The 13,867-nt window shown below is 43.1% G+C and overlaps 1 protein-coding gene across 3 annotated transcripts in view; it reads right to left on the bottom strand.

Moving 5' to 3' along the window:
- The window catches only part of EVL (Enah/Vasp-like), a 206,019-nt gene that overhangs the window by 19,919 nt on the left and 172,233 nt on the right, over positions 1-13,867 (bottom strand). For 2 of the 3 annotated variants that reach the window (XM_090034011.1, XM_090034012.1), the window contains exons 4-7: positions 11,896-11,959; positions 6,721-6,785; positions 2,328-2,557; positions 1,208-1,329 (exon numbers count right to left, since the gene is read on the bottom strand). In XM_090034011.1, coding sequence (XP_089890137.1) covers positions 1,208-1,329; positions 2,328-2,557; positions 6,721-6,785; positions 11,896-11,959 — 481 coding nt within the window. Of the gene's footprint in view, positions 1-1,207; positions 1,330-2,327; positions 2,558-4,589; positions 5,451-6,720; positions 6,786-11,895; positions 11,960-13,867 lie in introns of all 3 variants that reach the window. The other variant, XM_090034010.1, reaches the window with a different exon arrangement.

The raw sequence follows: 13,867 nt of genomic DNA, 5'->3' as shown, positions 1-13,867 counted from the left end.
GGTTTATGTGTAACTTCTGTCCCTAGGCTTGGTGGGCTTGACAGGCTGAGCTGGTTCTCACACTCCAAGTGAAACATCTATGTTCCCATAGTCCTGTCTACATTCTTTGTACAATGGGCAGGAAGTTTTTATTTATATGTCAAACACCTTCTACCGAAGCTGCAGTGACACCAAACAATAACACAAAACGGTAGCCTGCACTCCCAGTACTGTCCAGTGAATACTCCTGTGTTGTTTTTAAGAACCATTAACCCCTGTGTACTACAAGGGCTGGAGAGTTTATGAAGCGGCTTCCAGAGATCGGCATAGCAAGGTATTTGACCCATCCTAGCCATAGGCACATTGGGAGGGGGGAGATTTTCCTGAACCCAGGGTCCCTGTGCATTAAGGCCTTTAAAAAATGTGTGCAGCCAGTCTGCACATGCAGTTTCTGACATCCCTGGAGCATTGGGACCCCAGGATTGAGAAGCCCCCCATATCCCAGGGCCCTTGGACCTTAAAAAACCTGCACTTGCAGGTGAGCTGCACACAAGGTTTTCTGTCATCCCAGTGCACAGGGCTCTGGAGCTGACCCCAGTGCAGTTCTGGGGTTGGGACCTGAAATCAGCTAACAGTTGATCCCTGACCCTGGGACTATACTGGAGTCTCCAACCAGTTCCAGTGCAGTTCTGAGAACTGGGATCAACAACCAGCTGATTATGGGTCCCAAGCTCCAAGGCCATTCTAGTTCATGCCAGACTGCAGGCACACATCTTTCAACCTGCTGGTGCAGGGGGAGCCTAGGATTATGATTCCAGACTCCACCTGCACTGGCAAGTAATAACAGTGCAGATGGTATCTGATTCTTGATCCCAAATTGCACATCCTGCCATGCACATGTGGCATGACAGGAGGCACAACTGCTGGGATTGGGGATCAGATCCCATTGCGCCATTAAAAGAATATGTGCTGGGGGTTCAAAGCACCTACTCTTATAGGTTCTGCAGGTTCAGCTAGAGTTGCTGGCAATATTTACATCTCTACTGTGTCATGCCACTGGGATCCAGTGAATTACACCTACTTAGGCTGTTAACCTCCTTTCTTGAGCCTTCACAATACTGTGTCCTATGCAATGTTGTGCCAATTCCAAAGAGAAATCAAAGGTACCCAACTGGTAGATAAGGGCAGTGCTCTGTTCTGGGTTTTCACTTTAAGATGAAGTACAAACCTTTTTGCCAGTAATTTATTCATTTCTTCCATTAGTCCTCCTCCGCCTCCACCACTGCTTGTTCGATTGGCATCACTCTTAGAGGCCCCACAGGGACTGGAGCCTCCTGAAACATCTTCTGGCTTAAGACACAAATCAACATTGCAAATCACAGAAAGGAATTTATATTGGGAACCTGCCTTTTGTGACAAGCTGAAATCATCACTAGGTGTAAAGTATCATAACTGCAGCCTGAGGGCAGAGGCAGGAAAGCACACCCATATCAGAAAGAAGCCACATGCAAAAGCGGTCAAAGCCAGTGCCCAATCCATATTTAGGACTGAGAACCCCACTGTGGGTTGGGTAAACATATGGGAAAGCCACAAACACAGCCACAGTGATTTTTGTTCATTCATGGTCAGATTCTGAGCACTTATTCACCCAAAGACTGAACAATCCAGCCATCATAGTACATTTAAACGATTTATAATAATTGTGATGGTATAATACAAGTACACATTCTCTGGCACACTTTGTAGAAGCAATGAAGTCTGTAATATGAGAGCTCAGGGCAGTCATCTGCTAATTAATCTTTACTGAGCGTTGGGGGCAAAGGGTAAATTACAGTCAGAGCAAAACTCAGGGAGAAAAAAGGAAATTCCTTCATGACACTGACGAAACCAGAAAAAGAAACATGCTCTTATGGCAGTGAGACTTTGGCAAAATGATCATTATAAAGACCTGAGCTTTAAATATGTTATCTATGCTTCCACTTGTGTTTGTATTCATGTTAACTCAGGGACACGTGGGTAAAAACTGCTATAAAAAAAAACCTCTCCTGTGCAGTGACTGTACGTATAACTGGTTAGTCCTTAAAAACACAAGGTGAAGGTTTACTGAGATCAACATAGTCTTGACTTGGATTATACCCTAAATGTCTCTAGTACAACTGTACATGAACAAAGCTGAACCAGGCAACTGATTTTTCATGGCCATGGAACGCACATGTAAAGCACATTTTACAGGGTTTGGTAATGCTTTCTGAATATACATGGAGTAAATCAGCTCAGCCAAGACCAAGCAAGTCTTACTCTGCAGTGAAGACAGGCCTATTGAGAACATCTTATGCCCTGGTCCTTACCCGCTGTACTCGCCGTAATTTGGCACTAGCCAGAGCTGCTGCGAATCCTGACGTTGACCCGTCATCAGTGCCAGCCCCTTGTGCTCCACCTGCTGGCAGTGGAGGTGGGGGAGGCGGGGCAGCCCCCATTGGTGGAGGAGGTACTGGCGGGGGTGGCGGAGGTGGCGGTCCACTGGATGATGCAGGGATTGCAGCAGCAGCACTAGGATGACCAGGCGGAAGGATGGGGCCTGAAACAGAGGAAATCAATGAGAAATAAAGAATAGTGCCTCCCCGTTCACACATTATCAGGGTCTCTTTCTGCTGGCAGTCAGGTGAACAAAGGCCTGATGGGCAATCAGTGCTGGGTGACCATGCCATCAGATGAATGATACATGGGGAATGCATCAATGGTTCAACATCTGCATTAGTTGTCATATAAACTTGTGCCCTCATGTGGAAATCTGTAAGTGATACCCTCCTCTTCTCCTTCTTTTCCTGTGTACAAGTCACAACACAGCATGCATGTGCTAATTCACAGGCAGCTGCTTTCTTCTATTTCTTTATTGTAACCTCCCATCTGCAGATAAATAAGAGGCAACGGCTAAGTTTGAACACCAACATTCACCTCCATGAACTCTCAGGTTGTATGTATCATGCTTACTTTCCTGAAATATTGGTGGCTAAATTTAATGCCTCTGAAAATTAAAGGTCAAATATTGAACTTAGCCACAGCACTGGTGAAGAGATGTGACTGAAAGTAGCAGTGTTCAACTGATTGATTTAGCATGGTTACATGTCTTTATTTGTAATGCGTGGGAGTATATCATCAGGGGTAGTTATCCACCATTACTCTATCTCATCATAGGCTTCAGTTGATAGTTTATTTTAAAGTCAACTGTGTAATGTATATTATTTTGAAGGAGGATTTTACTGGCTTGAAGGTAAACTTTGAAATGATATTTTGACAATAAGGGCCTGATTTTTCTACCATTCATCACTGGGGTGGGAGGTAACATCTTAACATCGCAGCAGCAAAAATACTGCAGCAAATAGTTAAACTCACAATTCTGCCTTTGCAATGAGCTCTGGGTGCCATTAGAAACATCTTTAAATATCTTGCTACCAATGTGGGCTCACAAGTACGAACTGGCAATTCACTGAGGACACAGTTAACTATAGCTGCAAAACTTCACTCACAAAACCAGAGGTCACACTGAGACCTCACTGAAAAATGATTTAATGATATCAACTGAATGAAGTAAAAATAATGGGGTAACCTATGCAGCTGGAATGAATTAAAATCACTTTACTGCAGTGAATGTATCTGCAAAGATTAACAGCAGCTGCAGGTCCAAATCAAGAGGCAGTTGTAATATCTTTAGCAGAAAATCTGTCAATGAAAGATACATGCCAGTGCTTCCTAACTTCTCTAGACATATCAATTAATGCACAATAACTTTATTCATAGCAATGGATTCAATTTGCAAAAAAAGTCCTATCTGGATTTCAAATAAGCCCAATTCAGAGCTGTTCTGATGCAGGTTATCAGTGTGGGGAATTTTAAAAATAGCGTCAATATGCAAAATACAGATCCAGACTCAAGGGGCCTCTGTGCTAAAAAACATTAGCCAGCCTAAAGATTTTTGTGAACCCTGATAGTTTAGATGCAGTTTCTACCAACAAAGTGCTTATGCAGCTTACGCAACTCCTCAAGGAAAATATACTATAGTGGCAGAAAGGACTTCTTTCTGTAACTATCTACATTAGGGCTTTTGCTGGTATAGAAATCTTGGTAACAAGTCACCCCACCCCCACCTCTAACAGACATTACACCACACCAACATATGTTTCTGATATAGAGCCTTAGATTTCAAACCATGCTAAGTATGAAGCATTCACTTGGGTTTTGTATCAAGACTATTGCCAATTGCATGGAAGCCCACTAGTGAACATGCTGTAGGACCCCTCTGTGAAAATGCAAAAGTATGAGAGTTTATTAACCAGCTACAGAGCCTTGTTTCTTCAGCTCATGTTTTTATCTCTGGAGGTCCCAATTCATTCCCCACAGCGTTGGCCAAGAGGTAGTCCTTACATGAAAACTGAACAAGCGTGGGCTTTTTCATATTTCTCTGAACTATTATGTGCAGTAGGATTAGTCTCAGATTGCTCAAAAATTTTCCCAATTTCTTGTTCAGGACAGGGCAAACAGGGCTTTATAAACAATCAGTTCAAAGCTAAAGCTCTTTTAAAGGTTATAACTCATTCAAAACAAGTACTTACTCAAGTGGGAAATGGTTGATGAACTCATGTAAGGAGGGGTCCTCTTGGACATATTCACCTCAGACACAGCAGCGTAAGTGGGAGGTAACGAGACAAAGTGTGACATGGACTGGTATAGTTGCTGCGGAGGGTGCGGGGATGTCTGGGAGGACTGAGAAGGAGCCTGGATAACTGGCAGCTGGGAGATGGGCACAGTTTCTAAGCATGAGAAGAAAGACCCATCTGCACTTTCTACCTGGGTCCTATAGGAGTTTAGAGGAATTTGTGTGGTTAGAGGTCCTTTGGGTTGGCCATTCAGGCCTATCTGAGGTACATCTGCATAAGCTTCTTGGACCGTTATACCTGTAGAGCCTCTGATCCTGCCATTCTGGACAGGAATCAGAGGAAGGACTACTGGAATATGTGGCTGCAGGACAAAACCCTTCTGTACAGGGGAAGTAACTGTTAGAGAAGAAGGCAGCTGAGGAGAGTAGGATAGAGAGGACCGCCTGACGAGCTGGCGAGAGGTCAACGGAAAATGGGAAGGTGGGGCAGGGGGCGGAGACAATGAGATTTGCTTGATGCTTTGCGTGACAGTCCTGTGGCTTGGCAGGACCGGGGAGGAGGAGGAACCGGAGGACGGCAAGAGCTCGGAGGCAGAATGTCTGTGGTGAAGCTGTGGGGAGTCTCTGGCTCTGGCAGAGGATCTGAAAGAGGTTTTATTACTGGGCTTGGGGGCAGCAGGTGCTGAAGAGATAGCTCTGGCGTAAGACGGTGGAGGGGCTGGGCCAGCTGAAGTAGGTGCGCTGCAGTTATTGTAGTCGGGAGGAGGAGACTGGCAGTGGGAGGGGGAAGAACACACTTTTATCTGAAGGGTGGAAACTAAAAGAACAGAAAAGAAACGTGAAAAGAATAACATGGGTATACAGAAAGGCACAGCAGCAAGGAGAACATGGAAATAAAGAGCAAATGAAGCAGAAACTTAGAAAAACAAACAAACAAACAAAAAAAAGAGGATGGTGCAGACACTGATTTTGGTGATGCCCTGATAACCCCAGAAATTGAGAGCTGTTCCTTCCTTTAGTGCAAACCAGTGGGAAATACACATCATGCACCAGAGTTCCTGTTTTGAAGTTTATGAAGCTGTTTCTAATCCTACTCCTCACCCTGAGTAAGAATTACACATTACCTTTGTTCCAAAGGTAACAGCAAGTGACATTTTGAACACAGGTGGGCAAAAAGGTTGTGTACAGCAGTGATGCCTCTGTGAATGCTGTGGTTTGCTCAGCGAGAAATTCCAGTGGCTGGGTCCCACTGAAAGGCTCCTTGCAAATCAGAGCCAGGGACTAGTCTGTGTTAAGTGATGCTATATGGTACATAGTACGCATCTACCATGCTCCCAAACACTGGGAGTCAAGTGTTGCCCCTCTCTCACTGCACTAGCTCTTTGTGCACATAATTTAGTTGACTGAAAATTAAAAAGCACTGGGTAAAAATAAAAAACCTCCTGCCAGATTCACACAAAGTTCTGACCTTTGTGCAGTTTTTTCATGGATGTAAAAACTGCATTTTGCAGCCATAAAATGTCTCTCTGCCTCTTCCCAAGTTGTTAATATTTAGAAAATATTTTTAAAGCTCATTCAATATTTTGCTAGTAACTGTATAGAAAAATCGCTCCCTTTACTTCCTGGAAACCCCAGGCTTAGGGCAAACCTTCAAGCTGGGGCTCCCTTCTGGGCTTTGGTCACTTGGTATCACACCCTTGATGTGAAGGACCCCAAAGCCAGCCACAAGCATCCCTCCTCTATGTGAATGTGTAGAGAGGGTGACCGGGCTTTATCAGTACCTTAGAGGCCTATTAGCCCTGGGCACTAGTAGCAATGCCCAATTTAGAGCACAGGATAATGGAAGAGTGCAAAGCTTCAATCTAACTTGCACTTTGTGTGCCAAAGATCTGGGCCTTAAACATTAATGAAAGCAGTGGAATCAATGCAGCCATGTCCCAAGGTATTAAGTTTCTAACCAAAAAAGTTTTGAAGTCCTAAAACCCTTACTGCAATATTGAGCATGCTGGTACTTCAGTAACAACACACGGGCACCACCAGCAGCCAGAGAAATGCATCTGTGTTGCTTACAGAGTCTTGATACATACCTGTGGTAGACGTTCTTCTTTCCAGAGACTCCTGGCGTTGCTGCTGCTGCTGCTCCATCACTTGCCTAAAACAAGGGTTTTTAAAATAATCTTGATTTATGTGTTACACTTTGGGGGAAACGCTCTATATGCTGAGATGGGCTCACATCATAAATCTGAGATCTGGGAGTCATCTGGGTCAGTCCATTGTAGACATAATGGCCAGACCAAAATAGGCCAGTTCTGATATCATTTGCTAGCATATAGTTCCCTGGCTTTGAAAGCATTACTCCTGATTCATAACAGTGGAAGTGAAATCACAAGAGAGCCTTGCACTTGTGGGGTACTAAAAATGCCTGCTATAGAAGCATGCTTCTTCGTGCAGGATAATTCTATAACAATATGAGGATTAGCAGTGAACTTAAAGCAAGAGAGCACTGCGGTGTCTCAGCCAGCACTGCACTGAAGCATGTGATCAAGCATATGAGGAGTTCCAAAGACAGACAGACATCTGATGAGCTTAAAGTGAAGCACATCCCTTAATGACACGTGGAGCTGGATCCAAAGGACCTTCAGTACTAATAATACGTTAATGAAATACAGTCTATGTTTAGCAGCTACCTCTAAATCACTCACTGCTTTAGATAGCTAAATAGCAAGCTCCTTTGTTGTCACCGCAGAGCACCATAGGTGAGCAAAGTCTGGGATGCCCAGTTAAAAGAATGAACATATAACACTACAAACTACAGCCCAACTGCATGTGTGCAAACCCACTGAGGTCAACAGCTAAGTACAGACCCTCAAAAAGCCCAGACTGAATTGATTCAGTCTTCACAGTTTAGGCTAAGCAGTGTAGATGGAACTGATAAGCAAGTGAACAGACATTCACTTTTGATTCTGGAAATGCAGCCACATGCCGACAGTGACCTAGGCCAGAAGTCCGGGCATGCCAGAGCACATCTCTCTGCTCAACTGAAGCAGACAGCTTGGGCCAAGCCTAGCCCACCCAGCCTGCCAGGTGGGGTGGGGGATGTGTGCAGGGGAGGTGCAAAGCATCCTAGGACACTGGGGGGTCTGTGAGTTAACGTGAATCACGACCTGGAAGATGGCACAGAATGCACCCTCAGCAAGTTTGCAAATGACACCAAGCCAGGGGGAGCAGAAGATATACTGGAGAATAGGGTGACCTAGACAAATTGGAGGATTGGGCCAAAAGGAATCTTTGAATCCATGAGGTTCAATAAGGAAAAAGTCAGAGTCCTGAAATTAGGATGGAACACCCCAATGCAGCAGTACTGGCTGGGCAGCAGCTCTGCAGAAAAGGGCCCGGGGGTTACAGTGGACAGTAAGCTGAATATGAGCCAGCAGTGTGCCCTTGTTGCTAAGAAGGCTAACGGCATACTGGGCTGCACTGGTAGATGTGTTGCCAGTGGGTCAAGGGAAGTGATTATTCCCTTCTATTCAGCACTGGTGAGGCCACATCTAGAGTACTGTGTTCAGTTTTGGCTCCCCCACTACAGAAAGGATGTGGACACATTGGAGAGAGTCCAGCAGAGGGCAACAAAAATGGTGAGGTCGCTGGGGGACATGACTTATGAGGAAAGAATTAGGGAACTGGGTTTATTTGGTTTGGAGAAGAGAAGACTGATGGGGTGATTTAATAGCAGCCTTCAACTACCTGAAAGGGGATTTAAAAGAGGATGGAACTAGATTGTTCTCAGTAGTGACAGATGGCAGAACAAGGAGCAAGAGTCTCAAACTGCACCACAAAAAATTTAAGTTAGATATTAGGAAGAATTTTCTCACAAGGAGGGTAGTAAAACACTGGAACAGGGTACCCAGAGAGGTGGCAGAAGCTCCATCCTTGGAGGTTTTCAAAACCTGGCTAGACAAAGCTTTGGCTGGGATGATTTAGTTCGGGGTGGTTCTGCTTTGAGCAGGGGGTTGGACTGGATGACCTTCTCAGATCCCTTCCAACCCTAACTTTCTATGATTCTCTGAATCTGGAGGGAATTTATGACAGAAGTTCAATAAACCGATTTAACCTAAATCAGTTCAGTCTGATACTACAGTACATCCATCCAGGTTTAACTAAAACCAGTTTGGGCCCTTTTGAAAGCGGTCTGTGCACTGAACTTCTGTTGTGTCACGGATCTGAAGTAGTTGCTTATCACTTATACTGGTTTCTGCCCCTCGCCTAGAAATCAAATATTTGAGGGTTGTCTCAATAATCAGCGATCACAAAATTACTCTGCTAAATTTCTAGTAACCTCATGATTATAAACAAGCTATTGATCTCAGTACTAGTACAGGCAAAGTTTTAAGCTCATGGTAGGAAAGAGACGCTACAAAATTACTATTAAAACCGTGATTATGGTGAGTAGCAAACAGCATTTAAAAAGTTGCCAAATTTCTGAGAGTAGCAGTTCCTCAAATTTCCCACTAGAGGTCTTCTCCTTCACACTTTAACCATCTTGAAGACAAGGAATTTTTTTACTGTAACTCTGATAACTCTTACTTGACATTTCTGTGCTCAGTTCAAACAACGAACAGGTAAAAACAGCTAGTTGTTTCACTATATACATGGACAGGAACTACACACTGCAAGACCATATAGCTGTAACTCAGAAATTCCATAAATAAAGTTAATGAACACACAAAAAAAATGTTAATGTGCTAAGCCAAGCACTCGAATATTAGGAAATTCTAGAACCAATGTTGCCTGTACAACCTTAATTTGTTCCCTTTAGGCAAATGCATTATAACAACATCCCTAAGCATGTAATGGTATGCTGCTTTTTCTACAGGACCTCTGCCTCATTCTTTTCACAGTAGGATAACCTGGACCACAGATGATTGGCATATAATAAATCGATATGCCATGGAAAGCTTTATATGGGCCGTCCTGTTACATTTTATATTATTTCTAATTTTTTTGATTTTTTTTTTTTTTTTTTACAATTTTTAAGCAGAAACACCTGGAGAATTTCTGTTTGGGTATGTAAAAAAAGGTTAAGTCTTTTCATTTTTCTAACAAACCCTCCTACATTTTGGGTACCAAATCACTAGAAGAGACAGACATAACCATAATTAAGATTATTTCTTATCCAGGGATAAATCCTAAACCAAATTCATAACAGAAAACTACCATGCAACTCCTACACACAAAAATCACAGAGTACAGTACACAACGGTGCAATTTTGGGAAAACCATTAAATGCATATGGAAGAAATACTGTAGATTCACAGGAAAACAGCCTAATGGCATTGCCTCAGCTGGTTTAAATTGTCATACCACCACTGACTTCATGGGAGCTCTCCTAATTTGTACCAGGTGAGGATCTACATCCCCTTCTTCATCTCTAATCTCCTGCTTTCATTTGCCAGTTACAAGCTGTTCAGCCCAGACAATTGCATCAGTTGTACTGATGAAGCCTCAGTTGTACAAATAAAACACAGAGCATTTTCTGTCATCTTAAACAGCTTGTTACAAGAAGGAGCCAGAAAAAGGAAGAGAGGGACACACATTTTCATGGATATTTTTCTGTCTAAAGTATAGAGCAAATTCTATTTATGTTTCTGGGCAGATCTCATTCTTCAGGACATGCTGCAAAGAGTTTGCCCTGCTGTAGTTGGACTCTGGGCAATGCTACATACCCCCTTCATGTCACAGGGTCTGGGCTGAAGCAAAAAACACTAACAACAAGTTCCCAGCCCAGCTGTGCCAGCAAAGAAGTTTGGGACTGCTGGTGAACTGCAGGTGGACAGCACTCCCCAGGAGAGAGGGACCCAATTTAGACACAGGAAGAGCTTGTGTTTTAGGCTGGAGCCGTCTGCCTCAGTTTGAAGGGCTCCTTCTCCCAGACCCGAGCAGTGCTTATACACACAAATAGTCACATTGGTTTGAAGAGAAGGACCTCATGAATGCTTTAAAGACAACTCCCAGAGTAAGGGACTCCTCACTATGGAGCGTATCTGGATGTGGCTTTCTCCACTTACAGAGAGGCTCCCCAGGGAGTAGGGGGCACATGTCTGTACGCAGAGAAAGTCTGGGTTTCCTGCTTGCAGAGACACAACCCCCAGGGTCTCCAGGGTATGTCTCCATCAACAGGGAAAGACAGGGTTTCCACTACTATATAGCAGAGATCCACTGTCAAATAGTGATGCAAATTAATCTCAACTTTGTTGCAGCAACAATTCTTTTTTGTGTTGTGACCACAAAGTTGTTAGGGTGGCACAAGGCAATGATAGGTAATATCTGTTCCCACCCAGGGCATTCTGGTAGGTTAGCAGGCTCAAAAATCTATCTTTAGCTTGTGAATGAAGCCCTCTGGCTCCCTTTAACACTGACGTGGAAATCTCCTCTAAGTCACAGGTGAAGTAGTTAACAAGAGCATCCCAACCTGAAATCCTGTTGGCTGTCATATGCAGCCATACGTATAAACTGGAGGGAAGACAGAGGATGGGGAAGAGGAGAATAGTGGCATTAAAGGCAAGATGCACATGTAAGACCTGACCTGACCTGGAAAAAGCTCACATTGGGGTCTCCAACTCAAATTTATAATTTTCATGTGGTTATTATCCTGGGTCAGGGAAAGATACTAATAAAAGGAACTGTACCCCATTAAGGATCAGGCACTAGAATCAATGGACCAAGTTATCACCGGGCCTATGTGCTGCTGGTGGGACTATGAAACCTGATCTTCTGTCACTAACACCTGATTCCACACTGGATCATGTTAAGCTTCCTAAATAAGCTTTAGAAACCCCCACTTAAATACTATGCACATTGCTTTTAAACAGGTGTCCTCCTTATCTCTGGACATCAGTGCCTCCTAGTTCAGGGTTTCCATAAGATTTCAATTCTTTACCAGTCATCACCAGGGATCCTGGTTTTTCTCTGATAAAAAAAATCCCCAATTTTCAGATGTAAACAACGTAACCCAAAATCCACATTTTTCCATGATTAAAATGAAATGCCACTAAAACACTTATATATATATGTGTGGCATTTTATATTACATAAAAGTCAGAATCACGGTAAAATTTAGCTGCATAAAATATGCAACACGTTAAATATGAAAAACATGGTGTTCCTTCTTTTTACACAAGGAAGATCCATGCTATCAACTTGCAGAATGTAAAGCTAGAATGTAAAGCTACCTGAATTCACTAAACTTAAGTAGCAGCTTTTACCTTCTCTGCACTTCCATTTCATCTGGAGAGGGTCCATTCTGCACCTGGCGCTGGGTAGTTGGACCTGTGGAATACGTAACAAAGGGTAATTAGCTAAGCAAATACGATACAACATGGTGGTAGCTTCTGACAAAAGTGCTGTTCAGTCTCACTGAATTTAGTTTATAACACATGTACCATAAAATGTAGAATATAATGCAAGCATCCTTTATCATGTGTGTGACATTCTGAAGAATGTCACAGTGGAGCTGACGACCATTCTGCCAGGATACTATTCTGATTTCTGTGGAGCTGAAAACATTTTGGCATCCTTCCTGCACATACTCAGCTAGTTTTTACATGAGGAACTTCTACACTAGCTTCCCATACGTAGATGAGTAATAGAGGTCCCAGGATGTGATGGCACAGCTTGGATCAAGGGAGAACTTTGCCCTAAGAGGACTGCCAACGTGCAGATGAAAGAACTGCTCAATGTCACACTGCATTCCCCTTATCTGTACGATTCAGAAAGCTGCCTCCCTCACATGTACCAGTTCATATATATGAGGATAAGGGTGGGAGGTGATATAAATGCTGATGTAAATGCTACAACCATGAATGTGTATGAATGAATACAAGCTGGTGCAACTTTGGCAGAGAGGTGGCAGAAGGGCAGGGTTAGAGCAGGAAAAAGCATAGTGGTGGTACAGAGAAGGTGTAAGATAAAGAAGGCCGGTTACAGTTTTGCTTTGCCTTCTACAATTCTGTCGGTCTCCTTTCTCAGCAGGAGACACCCAGCTGAACACAACTTATGCCACCAGCTAGGTCTTGTCTGCATTTGGCCCTGGAATCTGCTTCTGTTCTTGGTCATTTTTATTATATTCACTAGTGGTTACATGTTAGTTTGAGAGAAGTGAAGCTCAATAATAAAGTATTTGCCCACTGAAGTCAACAGAAACTTTGCCACTGAATCCAGTGGGAACCGAATTTCATGAAGCCTTTTGGTGTTTTAGACCAATTTCTTTATAATACTATTGGTTTCACCCCTATTAAGGTTTATACACTTGTAAAATGTCAAATTTAAAGGCTCAGCCCTTTTAAAAATTATCTTCCAAACTGAAGTCCAGAACAGAACGTTTACAGTCAGTACACAGATGAAGGGAATTGTTTAATTTTCAATGTCCCTATCAGGCAGGAAAAAGTACTAATGGTTTTAGAAAGCCATGAGTGGGTACAAATAGGAAGTAACAGAGGAACCTGAGTTGCAACTTTACCGACAGTTGTCTATATTGCTGATTTTAACAACATGTATGTAAATCTGTATCCACATATTTCAGAACAAAGCACATACTACCTACAGAATATACACAATATGTATGTGTACGGTATACAATGTGATGTGGTATAAGGAGTTTACTGACACGAATTTGTGATGACAAGATATCCACAAGCAGAGAAGCTTTGAATGAGTTATACAGATGATCACTATTGATTAAAAGTCACCAATCTCAATAATTTCAAATGACAGTATACTTTATTAGGACATGGAGTAAATAGTACTATAAGATTAGCATAAGGATTTGGAAATGATTGGCACCATTTTACTTTGTGTCTGAAGATAGGCACAGTTATTAAACTAACTGTGCACAAGGACTGAAAACCAGGATCAATACCTTTTCTGTAGCTCATAATGTCATGCTTCTAAGGACCAATATCTCACGACTTGCCAGAGATACAAATTTGGCTGCCTGGAAACCATTCATTGACTGTGAGTACCCAAAAGGGACTTCATTTCCAGGGAATACTTAATACTTGCTGCAAATAATGTTTTCAGCAATGTCTGAAATTGCCCAAAATTAAGTCACTGTCACAGGACACTGAAGCGCCCTGCTCCTAGAAAGAGGGACAGGTGCTGGTTGCCAGGGCAACGACAGTTGGGTCAGCTGACCAGAAGGGGGCAGGGCCTGGCCTATATAAACAGCCTAGGCCGAGG

Source organism: Crocodylus siamensis, chromosome 2, assembly GCF_052110815.1.
Source record: "Crocodylus siamensis isolate JL-2025a chromosome 2, ASM5211081v1, whole genome shotgun sequence".
Classification (NCBI taxonomy): Eukaryota; Metazoa; Chordata; order Crocodylia; family Crocodylidae; genus Crocodylus; species Crocodylus siamensis.
This window is presented reverse-complemented; position numbering and strand designations above follow the sequence as displayed.